Source organism: Chinchilla lanigera, unplaced genomic scaffold (genome assembly GCF_000276665.1).
Source record: "Chinchilla lanigera isolate Chin_1 unplaced genomic scaffold, ChiLan1.0 scaffold00021, whole genome shotgun sequence".
Classification (NCBI taxonomy): domain Eukaryota; kingdom Metazoa; phylum Chordata; class Mammalia; order Rodentia; family Chinchillidae; genus Chinchilla; species Chinchilla lanigera.
The window spans coordinates 2,582,184-2,596,616 of NW_004955422.1; the positions used below are offsets into that span (position 1 = coordinate 2,582,184).

At 51.3% G+C, this 14,433-nt stretch overlaps 1 protein-coding gene across 1 annotated transcript in view; it reads left to right on the top strand.

The window, feature by feature from the left end:
• Syt13 (synaptotagmin XIII) overlaps window positions 1-14,433 on the top strand; it is a 39,204-nt gene that overhangs the window by 20,524 nt on the left and 4,247 nt on the right. The window contains exons 2-5 of the mRNA XM_005384072.1: window positions 3,079-3,304; window positions 5,232-5,366; window positions 7,718-8,019; window positions 13,436-13,565. Coding sequence (XP_005384129.1) covers window positions 3,079-3,304; window positions 5,232-5,366; window positions 7,718-8,019; window positions 13,436-13,565 — 793 coding nt within the window. The remainder of the gene's footprint in view (window positions 1-3,078; window positions 3,305-5,231; window positions 5,367-7,717; window positions 8,020-13,435; window positions 13,566-14,433) is intronic.

Consider the following 14,433-nt stretch of genomic DNA (forward strand, 5'->3'; position numbering starts at 1 on the left):
GAAAGGTCAGTTGCTCCCTGAAGAGTTGTTGGGTTTTTAGTTTTTCATTTTTTTTAATTGTGTAAAATACACGCAACAGGGGCTGGGGATTTAGCTCAGCGGCAAAAGCGCCTGCCTGGCAAGCGCAAGGTCGTGAGTTCGGTTCCCGGTACCGGAGAAAAACTAAAAAAAAAATAAAATAAAATAAAATAAAATACACGCAACAGAATTCACCATCTTCACATAATTCATAATAGTGTCCAAACATCTCCACCATTAATCTCCACAGTGCTCTTCACATTGTCAGGCAGAGACTGTGCTCATTAAACCAGAACTGTCCAGTTCCCTGCCCTCCGGCCCCTGGCAACCACTGTTCCACTTTCCATCTCTAAAGCGCGGCCACTCAGGGATCACCATGCATGGGGGGCTCTGGGTTCAGGCCCCAGTACTGTAAAACAAACTAACAACAAAACAAAAAACAGAAAGTGACAAATGTTGTGGAAGAATTAGAAAGCCACGCTGCTCTTCATGACTGGCTTCTTTCAGGTAGTGTCCTCTAGGTTCACCTATGCCTTAGCATATGTCACAATCACCTTCCTTTTTAAGGCTGAATAATATTCCAATGTGTGGCCCATATTTTCTTGTCTGTTCATCTGTTGGTGGGCATAGGAGTTGCCTCCGTGCTTTAACTATTGTGAATAGCGCTGCTATGTACTTGAGTATGCAAATATCTCTTCAACGTCTCTGCTTCCAGTTCACTGCGGTATGTGCATGTGTGCCTGGTAATTCCATATTTAGTTATTTAAGGAAGAGTCATGCTGTTTTCCACAGCAGCTGTACCATTTAAATTCCCAGCAGTGCATGGCTTTCTAATTTTTCCACATCCTCACAAAATTTGTCACTCTGTTTTTCGTTTTGTTGTTTGTTTGTTTGTTTGTTTGTTTTACAGTACTGGGGCTTGAACCCAGAGCCTTTGCACTGAGCTACATCCTCAGTCTTTTTTCGTTTTTTATTTTGAGACAGTGTCTCACCAAGTTACCCAGGCTGGGCTCGAACTTGCCATTCTCTAACCCCCAGCTTCTCCAAGAGCTGGGACTGTAAGTTCAAACCACCACACCTAGTATTTTCTGGCTTTTTTGACAGCAGCTGTCCTAATGGGTGTGTGGTGGTTATTACTGTAGTTTGACTTGCACTTTCCTGATGATTAGGGAAGGTGAACGTCTTTTCATGTGCTAAGCAGCCCTTTGCACATCTTCTGTGGAGAAATATCTACTCAAGTTCTCTATCCATTTCTGAATACGGTTGTTCAGATTTTGACTCTGCACATCTGGGTAGCTTGCTGGTGGACAGTGTCCTTGCTCTGTCTCATCTCAGCAGCTGAAGAGAAGCCCCAGGGTAGGTGGCTGGGCTGTGCCCACCTGATGCTGACCCATGCAGAGATGGCCACAGTGGGAGGAGGTGGCCCAGGGTCCTGGAGACAGGCAAGGCTGGGAGAAGCTGAGGAGAGGGGTCTGACGCAGGCCTGGAGAGGCACAGCTGGGCATCCACTCCCTAATTGCTGAATGCTGGTTCCCACTGGAAACCTTCCTGACTCATCCATTTTTCCCGGGGCTCAGAGGCCCACGTAGACCGAGAGTATCTGGTTCTAAGTCTCGCCCGCTCCACTTTCTGCAGAGCCTGCTCCTGCACCTCCTGCCTCCGGGCATTCTTGTTCTTCACCTGTAATCCACTCCTTCAGCTCCCAAACCTCTGCTCTGCTTTGAGAATACTGAGCTCTTTAAGATGCACTTGAAATGTGGGGAGGAACCAGGGTTTCGGCTTCTGCATATGGCCAGACCTTGGGACACAGCCATTGTCTTCATTTAGGATCTAGAGCAGTGGGGACTCCCCCCTTTTGAGACATGACTGCAGGTTAGTGGAAATGAGGTCAAATTTGAAGTCAAAATATTTGAAGGCGTGATTATCCGTTCCAGTTAATCACTGTACGACAGTGAGCGTTCCTGAACCCCAGTTTTCTCTTTGTGAAACACGAGGGGTGATCAAAATATACAGTGAATATCTAAATTTTAGAAATTTGTTTCAGTAAAAGACACATGGCCATTTTCCCCTTTGCTTTGAAACACGCACATTTATCCCATGAATCTTGACACTCTCTGAAGCAGCTCTGGAAGTTCTCCTTCGTGCATGTCTTTGTGAGATGAGATAAAAAGAAAAACTGTGAATGTCCACTGCCAAGTGCAGTCCAACGGACAGGCAGGCTGGTAAGAAACATGGAACTTTGTCCTCAGCCACTTTATCCACGCGGCCTGACACCAGGCATCTTCTGCCTCTTCCTGCAGTTAAAGTGATCATGAAAGGGAAACATGTGGAATCAATTCAGGACGTCGAGGCGGCCACAACAACAAAACCAAAGACCCTCATGAAAGAGGACTTCCAGAGCTGCTCCAGAAAGTGGCAAGATCGATGGGATTAGTGTGTTCAAAATGAGGGAGAGGACTTTGAGGGAGACTCAAGGTCATGTGTCTTTTAATTTAAATATTCACCTTGTATTTCAATTACACCTCACAGTATAATAAATGTAACACAGGTTTAGCTGAGATATCGGAGGTGGATATGACTTTGGGGAATATAAAAGGACACAGAGACGTGAGCCGGGTTCTATCTTGTCCTTCTGTCTGGAGACCTTTCTCCCACCCTTTCTCCCTCTGCCTTCCATATTCCTGGTCCTCCAGGTGTAGCTTACCATCAAGATCAAAGGTAGACAGAGTTGAGGTGACCGCAGGGATGACCAGGGCCAGGCTGGGCAAGCTTTTTTGGGCCACCACAAGGAGTCTGTGCCAGGGTAGTGGCAGCAGCTGGCATGTCTGAGCCCTGGAAGGAGAAGGGAGGCAGGGAAGAAATAAAAGAGTCGGAGAGAGGGAGGGCGTGGCTTGTGGCACTGTGTGCTGGTGGGCTCGGAAGAGATCTTTTGTCTTCCCTCCTTGGAGCAGAACAGAACTACCCGCATCCCTGCCTCGGGTGAAAGGCGAGGTCACACCTCCTGCGCTGCTGGGTAGGAACCGGCAGGACGCCCCCTAGCGAGCTGATTTGTGTTTGCAGTTCAATGTGAAGAAATCTACTGAGCCGGTCCAGCCCCGAGCCCTCCTCAAATTCCCGGACATCTACGGCCCCAGGCCCGCTGTGACAGCTCCAGAGGTCATCAACTATGCCGACTACACACTGGGGACCACGGAGGAGCCTGCTGCGCCCGCCAGCCCTCAGCCCCCGAGTGACAGTCGCCTCAAGAGGCAGGTCACAGAGGAGCTGTTCATCCTTCCCCAGAACGGTAGGAGTCTCTTCTACCTGGTGGGCTGATGCAGGAGGGGACCGTCAATGTCACTGTGATGTCTTGTGTGGCCTGTGATGCACAGTTGAAAGGGGAGTCCCTTTCTGGCCTTGATGTGCAACTAGGGAGAAAGAATAAAGCATGGTAATTAAACTGCGGGCTTCGGAGTCATGGGTTCGATTCTTTGCCCTTTTATACATTTGCTATATAGCATCAGTCATGCTGCTAACCTCTCTGGGCCTCAGTCTCCTCATATATAAAATGGGATCATCTTATCACTATCCAGTTAGGGTTGTTGTAGAGTGTGAATGAAATAATGCCTACACATGCTCAATCCACAGCCTGGCACAAAGAACATAATCAAAACCTACAGTTTGTGCTACTGCTTGATTCTCCTTTCCATCAGAATCAGAGGGGACAGGGCAATGCCCCCAAGTGGACAGTACCAGGTGGGGCATGGCATGATGTACCAGGCAGACATGGTCCCCAACTCAAAAGACTGTGGAAGCTTTTCAGAGGGTGAAACAAAACCAGGAGAAGGGCATAGTGTTTTGAGGTCTGGGCTTTGTTTTGAGCGAGAGAGGCAGAAGTAACCCAATGACTTTGACTTTGACCCCACCTCAAACCTTGCCTGGCCCGGATTCACCTGCACCCACACTGCCCGATGGATGGGGCTCCAGACCGGAAGCCCAGTGACCAGGCTGGAGTGGAAGCATGTGTGTGTTGTGCCTGCAACACGGAGGAAGGAATCTGGTGGGCTTTGAACCTCCAGGTTTGCCCACCCACACTTTACATAGACTTAGAATGGATCCGTTCAGCCAGGTGTGATGGCAGCCAGGTGTGATGGCACACACTTGCGATCCCAGCCTTCTGGGAGGCTGAAGCAGGAGAAAGATTGCAAAAAAAAAATCAACTCTGGGCAATTTAGTGACCTAGTAAGATCCTGTCCCTATAGAAAAAAGGGGAAAAAAGGGCTGAGGATGTAGCTCAGGGTGAAGCTGGTGGGTTCATTCCCTAGTACCCCCCCACACACACAAACACACACACACACAAAAGAACTTAGATAAGTAGAGGTTGGTTCTGATGTCAAGGCTGAGACTGCCTGAGAGCTGAGAACTCTGGGTTCCACTGAGCCCCTCCAAAGGCCACCAGTGCTGCAGCCGTCCGCGGGATGGACTTGGAAGCCTAGTTGGCCTTTTGTGCACATGTGTCTCAATTTACACATTGGTCACTTCCTGGTCTCTTTCTTAGATGCCCTGGGGAAATGTTCTACTATCTGCAGCACCTAATAATGAACCACTTTGGAAATGAATAGCCACTTCTATTTCTAGTCTCTGAATTGGTCCTGAGCATTGAAAATTAAATTCTGCTTTGCTTGAAGTGGCCTCGGCAGCAGCTGGGTTCTAATTCTGTTTGTATCTCCAGCTGTTCGCTCTTGGGAAGGAGGAACTGTGCTCGGTGGCATAGGTGGAGCTGGGGTGGCTGGGAGCGGTTTGCCTACGATACAGTTACCAGAATCACACAGCTGTGACAGGCTTCTTCCCCAAAAGCCCTCTGTGGACCAGGCTCTGGGTTAAGAATGTCCTCTGCCTTATTTCCTTTCATGTTCACAGTAACTCCAGGAAAGAGGAACTCTAAGGATGAGGACTCTGAGGCTCAGAGAAGTCAAGCGACATGTCCAAGGTCACACAGTTATTACACAACAGCTCGTGTCTGACAGTGGAGCCCATGTCTTGTCCACTGGAATATGATGGTCCCTTAAAGTGCAATGCTTATGGCTCTGGTGTGGCCCTGGTGTGACCACCACTGGAGACTGTCAGAAGCTTTGCCTTTGGATTCGTGGCTTAAGCGGCAGAGGTGAGAAACCTGTGACCAGCGAAGCAGGACCCCTGTGTGGGGGTGGCAGTGACAGCTTTGCCCCTCACAGGTGTGGTGGAGGATGTCTGCGTCATGGAGACCTGGAACCCGGAGAAGGTCGCCAGCTGGAACCAGGCCCCCAAACTCCACTACTGCCTGGACTACGACCGGCAGAAGGCTGAGCTCTTTGTGACTCGCCTAGAAGGTACCGCTCTTCTGTGCGTGACTTCTGTGGGCTTCTGGGTGCCTGTGACCCCTGGAGGGGCCATGCAGGCAGGATGGGAGGGTCTGCGCCTGGGGTAGTGTGGGTTAGCATTCCAACAAACAGCCCCAAGGCACAGTCCTCAGGTATATAGATTTTGCTTCTGCTCTGGATAATCCAAATTGAGGATTCCTGGTTGGCAGACATCTTTCCTCCACATCAAGGACCCATCCTCCCCTCTGAGGCTCCATGGTCCCCTTGGGCCTCCTTCTCAGCTGTATGTAGCAAGTGAAAAGGGAACAAGCATCAGAAGAGGGTGCAATCTTTCCCCAATAGCCTTACCCAGACATGGCCTGTATCACTTCTACTCACATCCCATTGCCAGAGCCCAGTCACACGACCACACCCCACTGCAAAGGAGCCTGGGAAATGTGGCCTAGTGAGCTGCCCAAGTAAAAGAGCGGTTTTGGGGTGAACAACTAGCGGCCACTGCCATAGGTTCCTTTGACACTGGACAGGGTTTTGTGCTACACACGGAGGGTCTTCAGAAGGGTCAGAAAACTTTCCACAATCTAAGAAACAGACAATCTTTCCAAGCAGTTGGGATGTCCTTGTTGTCCTTCTCCTGACAGTCCTTTGTTTGTCCTTTGTTTACTACCAGTAAACAAAGCTAAGATTTTGCAAAGGAATCAGAGCTAGAAGTGAGGCCAGATAAACTGGGCTTCTGTGATAAATTATCCTTCGTCTTTGTGTTGCTTGGCTTTCTCTTGGGTGATAAAATACCTGAAAAAAATCAATTTAAAAGAAGAAAAGATTTATTTTGGCTCATGGTCATTTGGTCCTCTTGTTTTTGGACCTGCGCCAAGGCAGAAGATGAAGGCAGGAGTGCGGGGTAAAGGAGGCTTGGTGACTGCCTGCTGGCCAGGAAGAAAGAGAGAAGGAGGCTAGTGTCTTAGCATCCCACTCAAGGCCACACCCACAGTGGCCCAGCTTCCTCCCTCTAGGGCCCACCTCTTAAAGGTCCCACCATCACCCCTCAAAGCTGTCACCTGCAGACCAAGCCTCTGGGGGACACCATGACGGTTTTTTGTTTTGTTTTGTTTGTGGCACTAGGGACTGAAGCCAGCTAGGCATGCACTTTAGCACTGAGCTGCATTCCTAGGCCTTAACTTTCTTTCTTTAAGAGGTTTTTTTCTTTTTGTTGTCTTTTAAGTTTTTTAGGCATATTTTATTATATTTGGTCTTCATAACACTGCCATTTTGTCTAGGAACTCCTATGACTGGTCCAAGATCATTCCAACTAACTGGTAACAGAGCCAGGACTGGGCAGTCCCTGGATGCTCAATAGGAAGTTCTATACTTCAGGACAGTGGCCTTCATTCTTTAGCTCCTCTCCCTGAGAAATATCAGCTCCCTCTTCACAAATTCTCACTGAGGAGCCGGTCATCAAAATACCGCAGAGGGGAATCTGGGTCAATCCACATGTGACTCATTAAAAATACCACAATTCAAGAATACAAAGCAGCATTCTTGAGGGAGCAGACAAAAGGTTCAGGCAATGCTAGGATTTGAGTCTTAAGTGTCCATCAGAGGCCCCTGGTAGCAAAGGCTGGCTTCCCTAGGTGGCACTAAAGGGAGAGGGTGATGCCTTTAGGATGGGGGCCTGGTGGAAGGTCTCTAGCTCATAAAGGGGGCAGTGGTACCCAGGCCCCTTCCTCCTGCTCCTGTTTGTTCACTGGCTATGATGTGCTGCCTCACCAAGGACCAGAAACACCAAGGCCAACCAATCACGGGTGGAATTTCCAAAACTGTGAGCCCAACAGACCTTTCCTCTGTATAAACTGATCTGTCTCAGGTATTTGTTATAGTGACAGGAAGCTGACTAATACAGTGCACATTGTGAAGCATTAAAAACAGGATCCAGGAGGGAGCAGCCAGATGAGTCACATCCCAAGGGGTAAATATTTAACTTACAGAATGAATGAATCACAGCATGAGTAACAACCCTAACAAAAGTGACCTGAGGTGGAGGGGCCCTAGACCCTGGGAAGAGCCCAGACTCCTGACATCAGGAGAGCTCTAGGAAGTGTTGATTCTGGTCACTGTTCTCTTCAAGAAGACCCAAGGTGCTGACCCTAGATCCTCCATGAGCTGTACTGACCCCTGCTCCTCCATGAGCTCCTGTTTCTGTCTTGTGTCAGTGATAACATCGTGCCTGAGTGCACAGCCCTGGGGCCCTGCAGATGCCTCAGGTCATGCCCATTAAGCTGGCTTCACAGCCCTGATAAGGAGCATGCTTCCCCTTCCCAGTCCTCGGAAAGTCCCAGGTCTGTGTTGCTTGTCCTTGCCTGCAGCTCTGACCAGTGACCAGGACGGAGGCTGTGACTGCTATGTGCAGGGCAGCGTGGCCATCAGGACAGGCTCCGTGGAGGCACAGACAGCCCTGAAGAGGCGGCAGCTGCATACAACCTGGGAGGAGGGCCTGGCGCTGCCCCTCGCAGAGGAGGAGCTGCTCACGGCCACTCTGACCCTCACCCTCAGGACCTGTGACCGCTTCTCCCGCCACAGTGTGGCTGGGGAGCTCCGCCTGGGCCTGGATGGGGTGTCTGTGCCCCTGGGGGCCGCCCAGTGGGGCGAGCTGAAGACTTCAGTGAAGGTAGGTTCCATCTCACGGGGACAGGAACAAGCTGTCCGTGGAGTGTCGGGGCAGACATCTGGGCCAGAGGGGACAGAACACACCTAGAGACTGTCAGGTTGGGGTGAGAGGTGCGGAGAAGCCTTTGGCAGGGCTGCAGCTGGAGCAGATCTGTGGCCCGGAACTCAGGATTCCTGGGGTCCTCTTGGCCCGTGCTTCTTGCCTGTTGAAGACACTCCCTGCTCTCTTCATGCAAAGCTTCCTGGGTGTCCATTGGTTCCCATGCAACAGAAGTGCCATCATCCTTTTTTATGCTTTTTTCTTTTTTTGAGACAGGTTCTCACTATACAGCTCAGGCTAGCCTTGAGCTCACTATGTCACTTAGGCTGTCCTTGAACCCTTGGCAACCCTCCTGTCTCAGACTCAGTGATGGAATTACAAGTATGCACCACCACGTGCAGCTAGCATCCCTGTTGAATTCCAGTCATACTCTGTGTGCACCTACTGTGTGCCAGGCACTGCGGGGAGAGGTGGACAAGGGGTGGGGGAGGCAGCGCTCTCTGCTCACAGAAAGTGCAGGCTACAGGGATAAACCATGTTGACAAATGGCGGCAGTGGTGACCTCTGACACGCGGGAGCCTGTGGACTGAACCAAAGTGCTGTGAGAGAAAGTTCTAGAAGGCCTGGTGCACAGTGGTTTTGCATAGGGGTCTGAAGGACCCACCAGGCTGGGGATGAGTCACCATACAATTTCCTTCCTGTGCTGTGTTGGGGTGACAAAGAGTGACAGAATATCATCTAGGACACATGGCACTACTCAGAGAGGGGCTCCCTGCAACCCAAACAATTGCCTCCCATAGGTCTAGGCAGCAGGGGGCCAGAGAAGGGCAGGGCTGCGAGGTGGTGTGTGGTCACTAGGGCCTGGATCAGGGCCACTGTCAAGCACCTGCCACTGCGGTACCTCAAGGGAACATGTGGTGACTAGGCTGTCACCTGCTGTCCACAGCACTGTACGTATTTCCTGTCTGACCCTTTCTAGATTGTTTGTGCCCCTTCCTTCTTTCTTTTCTTTCTTTTACAGTACTGGGGATTGAACACAGATTGTCACACTGACCTACATCTCCAGCCCTTTCTAATTTATTTTTTAATTTTTGAGGCTGTGTCTCAGTAAATTGCCCGAGAGCTTGAACTTGTGACCCTCCTGCCTCAGCCTCCCAGAGTGCTGGGATTACAGGCGTGTGCCGTCACTGCTGACTCAGGGTGCTATTTCTGAGTCCTCCCCATAAATTAGTAGCAACCCTTGGGACTTAACCTGAGTTCTTCCACCTACTTCCCAAATCCACCAGTGAGAGAGACACTGTGATGGTCCCAGTTGTGACCTGAGGCTTACCATCATTACGGGGCCTGCGTAGGTGACCAGCCGGGACACCAGGAGCCCGACCTTGAGGCCATTTCATTGGACTCTAAACCCCGCTGTCTTATCCCTGCCACACGCGTGTACCTGACAAGCACGAGGTACAACCCACAAGCGCCTTTCCTAATGGATGCTCAGAGCACAGGGGCGAGAACGGTTCCGCTCCCCACAGCTCCTCCCGTAGCCAGCATTTCCTCCTTGTCACATTTTCCCCTTTCTCGGGCTTGGAAAATTGGTAGAATAATCCCAGCCATGCCTGCATGCAGCTAGATGGTTCCACAGCACGCTCTGTAATTAGCGTGTGATTCGGGGCTGGGCAAAGGCAGACAAGAGAGAACCAGCTTTCTCCAGACGCAGCGCCCCTCCTCCTGCCTTGCTGAGCTCTGAGGCTTCGTTAAACCCCAAAAGGGCTGACCGACCGGTCTCAGGCCCTCCCTGGCTTTGATCCCTCCTGCTAGAAGAGCAATACCACTCATTCATTCATTCATTCCACAAATACCTCGCTGTCCTGGGGACGCAGCCCCAACTGCTGTGGAGCCCCATTGTCATGGCCACCACTGCCGATACTCATCGCCCTGCAGATATCCCCAGCATCCACTTCCCCTGGAAATGCAAAGCAGAGAGAGCCCCCAGCCAGCCAGGGAGCCCCTGCCTGGTAAAGAGCACGGGCTGATTTAACCCTGGCTCGGGGAGCCTGCAGTTGGGAGGCCCCAGGTGTTCACTCCTCTGGGCCAGAAGGGGTTAACAGAGGCCTGGGCAGTGCCCCAGTTCTAGCCAAGACACTCAGCCAAAAGCGGCTTCTGCGTCACCGGGCCCCACAGTGCGACTCACCCTGAGGACAACCTGGAGTGATTCATTGAGAGTCAGAGAGAAAGAGGGGGCGAGGAAGCGGCCAGGACGCCAAGGGGAAGATGCGGGCACACTGCGCTAAGGTGCAGGGTGCAGGGCGGTCCAGGGCCCTGCGGGGCTGACAGGGCCCTCTCCACCCTGGGCTGGGGGAGCAGAAGCCTGCGGCCATCGCCCCATAGCTACAGCCCGGGCCAGCCACGGACCCCTGGCACAGGGCCTTGAGGCAGGAGGCCGGTGCCCGTTCCAGCTCTGCTGCCGCCCTGCCGGGTGCCTGGCACCTGTTCCCAGGCCTTGGCTCTTTCTCTGTGCAATGAGAGGCTGGGCATGTCCACCTGGGAAGCCAGAGGCCATGAATTTAGGACTCAGGCTTCCGTTCTGACCGGATCTCCCTTCCTGTCCCAGTGCAGGTGCTGGTGCCTGAGAGGGGAACGAGGTCAGCATCTTCTGAGGGTCACTGTCAAGGTTAAATGGGATGTCTCACCTGGGAAAAGGGTTTTTTTTTTTTTAATGTTTATTTGGTGCCCACTGTGTGCCAGGAGCTGGGATGCATAAGGAACTTACTGCCCAGGCAGAGATGATATAACTACCTTGAGCACATAGTTTGATAACGGCAGCTGTTATCATTCATGTCGTCCCCAAGGTTCCCTGAAGCCCCAAACCCGTTTTTCATAGATAAGTCACTTGTGGCTGGTTGAACCCGGGGCACCAAGTTGGAGATATTTTTCCTGCATGGGAGGTGTGACCCTAGGCCAAGGGAGCCCAGGCAGAGGGCTGGCTGTCAGTTCATCCAGCTTCATTCCCAAAGCCCACTTCGGTGCCTACGGACCCAGAAACAGTGCTTAAGAAGTGGCAGTGACCTTTCCTCAACAACTAATGATGATAATCCAAGCCAGCAGTGCCATAGTGCCCAGGACATGCTGGGCACTAGTTTAAACCTTTACCTATGAACTCAGTTTAATTTTTATAACAATCCCATAAGAGAGAGATAATACTATTCCCATTTTACAGATGAGGAAATCGAGGCTCAGAAAAATTAAGTAACTTACCCAAGGTCACACTGCTAGTAAGTGGCAGGACTGAAACTCAGACCCAGGCAGACGGCTCTAGAGTCTGTGTGCCCAGCATTATGGAACCCTTGCTCTGGGTTATTAATAATTACTGTAATTTTGATGGTTGTCATTATAATTTCATGGTGACTTGCTAAATGCAAGTTCTCATTTGATCTCTGCCACCTGTATTTCCTCATAGCATTGAATCCGGCTTGATATTATACATGCAATCACTTCCTGTCTGTCTCCCCCCACCCCATATGACTGCAGACTCCCTGGAGACTGTGCTGTGCTCAGTGCCTTAAATGCAGCATCTGAAACATAGTAGGTGCTTTTTGCACACGTGCTGTGTGGATGAGTCCCTCTTTCTTCTGCTACAGGAACCAACATGTAGAACAGTTCAATCACTTGCTCCGTGTCATTCAGGAGGTAATAGTGGAGCAGGGTTTGCTGCATCGTTGTGCACACAGGCCCTTCCGGCCAGGCCCTGTGCTGGGAGCACCACACTTGCCCAGGAGGACTGGCACCTGTCCTGCTTGACACACGCCCCAGGCAGAGATGAGCAGACGTCACCACACACGCCCATGCGGAGTGTGATGGAAGGAAGCCCAGGTGCCCTGGTGGTCACTAGCCAGGGGCGCCGGGTAGGGGTGCTCCCTGACACACCTCCATTGCACAGCAGGGAAAGAAGGACAGAGCTGCAGAGAATAGGAGACAGGAGTGAAAACTGACATCAAGGGGGACCAGCTTCCATCGTCCTCCGCATTCCCTGCCCCTACTCTGTGCAGCCCAGGTGGGTGGCGGCCTCCTCCTGGGGGCTGAGGGAGAAGGACATCTGCTTTCTGTAGAGTCCCCTGGTCCCTGCCCACTCGATTCTGTTCCTACCTGCAGGGTCTCCCCCAAGCTTGGATGACCACTAAAGCCCCGCTCCTGGGAGAAGTTTTAGATCATGTTTTTGTTTGCTTGTTTGTTTGTTTTCCTGTTCCTTCATAAATTTATTGAATTCGAGCACATTCTTACGGGACTATCAGTGGAGACGCTCTGTGAAGCACACAGGGGACGGATGTGTCTCTGCACTCCCCAGAGGCCCTTCACCTCTGGGGCACTTTCTGCTGCCCTGTGCCTGCAATGTTTTGTTGACTTGGCCTCTTGTTGACCAAGCCAGCCCCTGGTCAGCACATTTTTATGGCATTTTATTGACTCTGACACCCCAGAGGAAACTGGCTTTTCAAACAGAGGAATGAATTATGACTCTCCACTGCTCTAAAAACCTCATTGGTCAGTGCAGTAATTTTCAGATTGTGTTCCCTGGATCCCTGGAGTTCTGCAGAGGAACCCCAGGAGGCTAGGGATGAGGTGGGAGCAAAGGGTGAGGGGACCCCAGATTTCTGTCCTTCATACATCTTGAGTGCCATCTCCTTATTCTGTGATTGAAAAATAAAACTTATTATAGTAAAAGACACATTACCATTTACCCTCCTCAAAATACCCTCCCTCGATCCACACACTCATCCCATTATCCCTACCAATTTCTGCAGCAGTTCTGCAAGTCCTCTTTTGTGAATGTCTTTAGTTGCACTGTCATGGCTGCCTTAACATCCTGAACTGGTTCAAAACGTCTACTTATCATGTCTTCACAAGGGAGCCTTCCTTTTGGGTGGTGCTTGGCAGCAGTAGTCACCATATTTTTGAACACATTTCACAAAGATACTTGGAAAAGTGGACTCCAGAGCTGCTTTAGACAGTGGCAAGGAGGATGGGATAATTGTGATAAAAATGAGGGGGAGAGTTTGTGGGAGGATTCATGGCAGTGTGTCCTTTGGTGGAATAAACTTTTTAAATTTAAACTCTCACCGTATTTTTGATCACTCCTTGTATGTTGGGTCTGACTATATGACACATGGAAAATCACATTTTGTGGCAGACAGAATCCTGTAGATACCCACACCTCACAACACTGCTCAAGCCGCTCCCCTCTGAAGGGAAAGAAGCCAGGCTGGGTAAATGACGCATGGATGTCCCTTTATACAAGTCCAGCTTGACCCCAGGCTGAGCAATGCTTGTGGGTCAGAAGTCAGAAGTCCACCCCCACCGCGACTCCCTGCTGTGTCCCCTTCTGTTCCAGGAGCCGTCTGCGGGGACTGGAGAGGTCCTCCTGTCCATCAGCTACCTCCCGGCTGCCAACCGCCTCCTGGTGGTGCTGATTAAAGCCAAGAACCTCCACTCCAACCAGTCCAAGGAGCTTCTCGGCAAGGGTGAGTGAGACCGAGAGGACGGAGCCGGGGTGCCTGGATCATGGGGACGTCTGCAGGGGAGGTGACGGAGTCACCCTCCACCCAAGGTCACAGCCAAATCTGAATGCTACACTCTGTCCTTTGAGTTCACATCCATCCATCCCTGGCCCATCCCAGCCACCAGGGCCCAGCAAAGCGCTCCCTGGGCTCCCTGCCTCGGGGATCCCCCATGACAGCCATCAGCCTTACCATGGAGCCAGGAAGCCAAGGGTCAGGCTCCACCCATGGCAAGGAGTCCTGGGCTCTAAGGCTGGACCCGCCCCTGGGCAGGTGCTGACTCGGGGAAGCCCAGGTTCTTTTCCTCCCGTCTTTTCCAGCCTCCTCAGTCTCCTCTCTCCATTCTCAGCCTTGGCTGACTGCCACCCCCACAGCAGCTGAGTGTGGGTGACACAGAAGGTATGTGGGTGTGGGGTGGAGGCTTAGGGCGTCTGTGCCCCATTTATCCACATAAGCCTCTTTTCAACACGCTGGATGCCTCGGTTGTTCCTTCTAGGGACTCCAGCACAAGACCCAAGGCTTGGGATCAAAGCAGGCTCTTCCATCCGAGTAGGAAGGCAGCTGGGTTAGCCGGATAATACCTGGACTGGGGGCCAAGTGCATAGCACAAGATAAACACATCTCTATTAATAGCAGGGTACAAATAAAGCATTGCCATTGTGTGCAGGATCTTTAAGCAACATGTTTTGGGCAAATGAAATCAGAAAGGTTAATCTTGCTGGCAGATTCCCAAGCCAAAGGTCAGAGTTCTATGTTTCTTTCTCATGCTCTGTACTTAATTCTCTGCTTCTCTCTCTCTCTCTCTCTCTCTCTCTCTCTCTCTCTCTCTCTC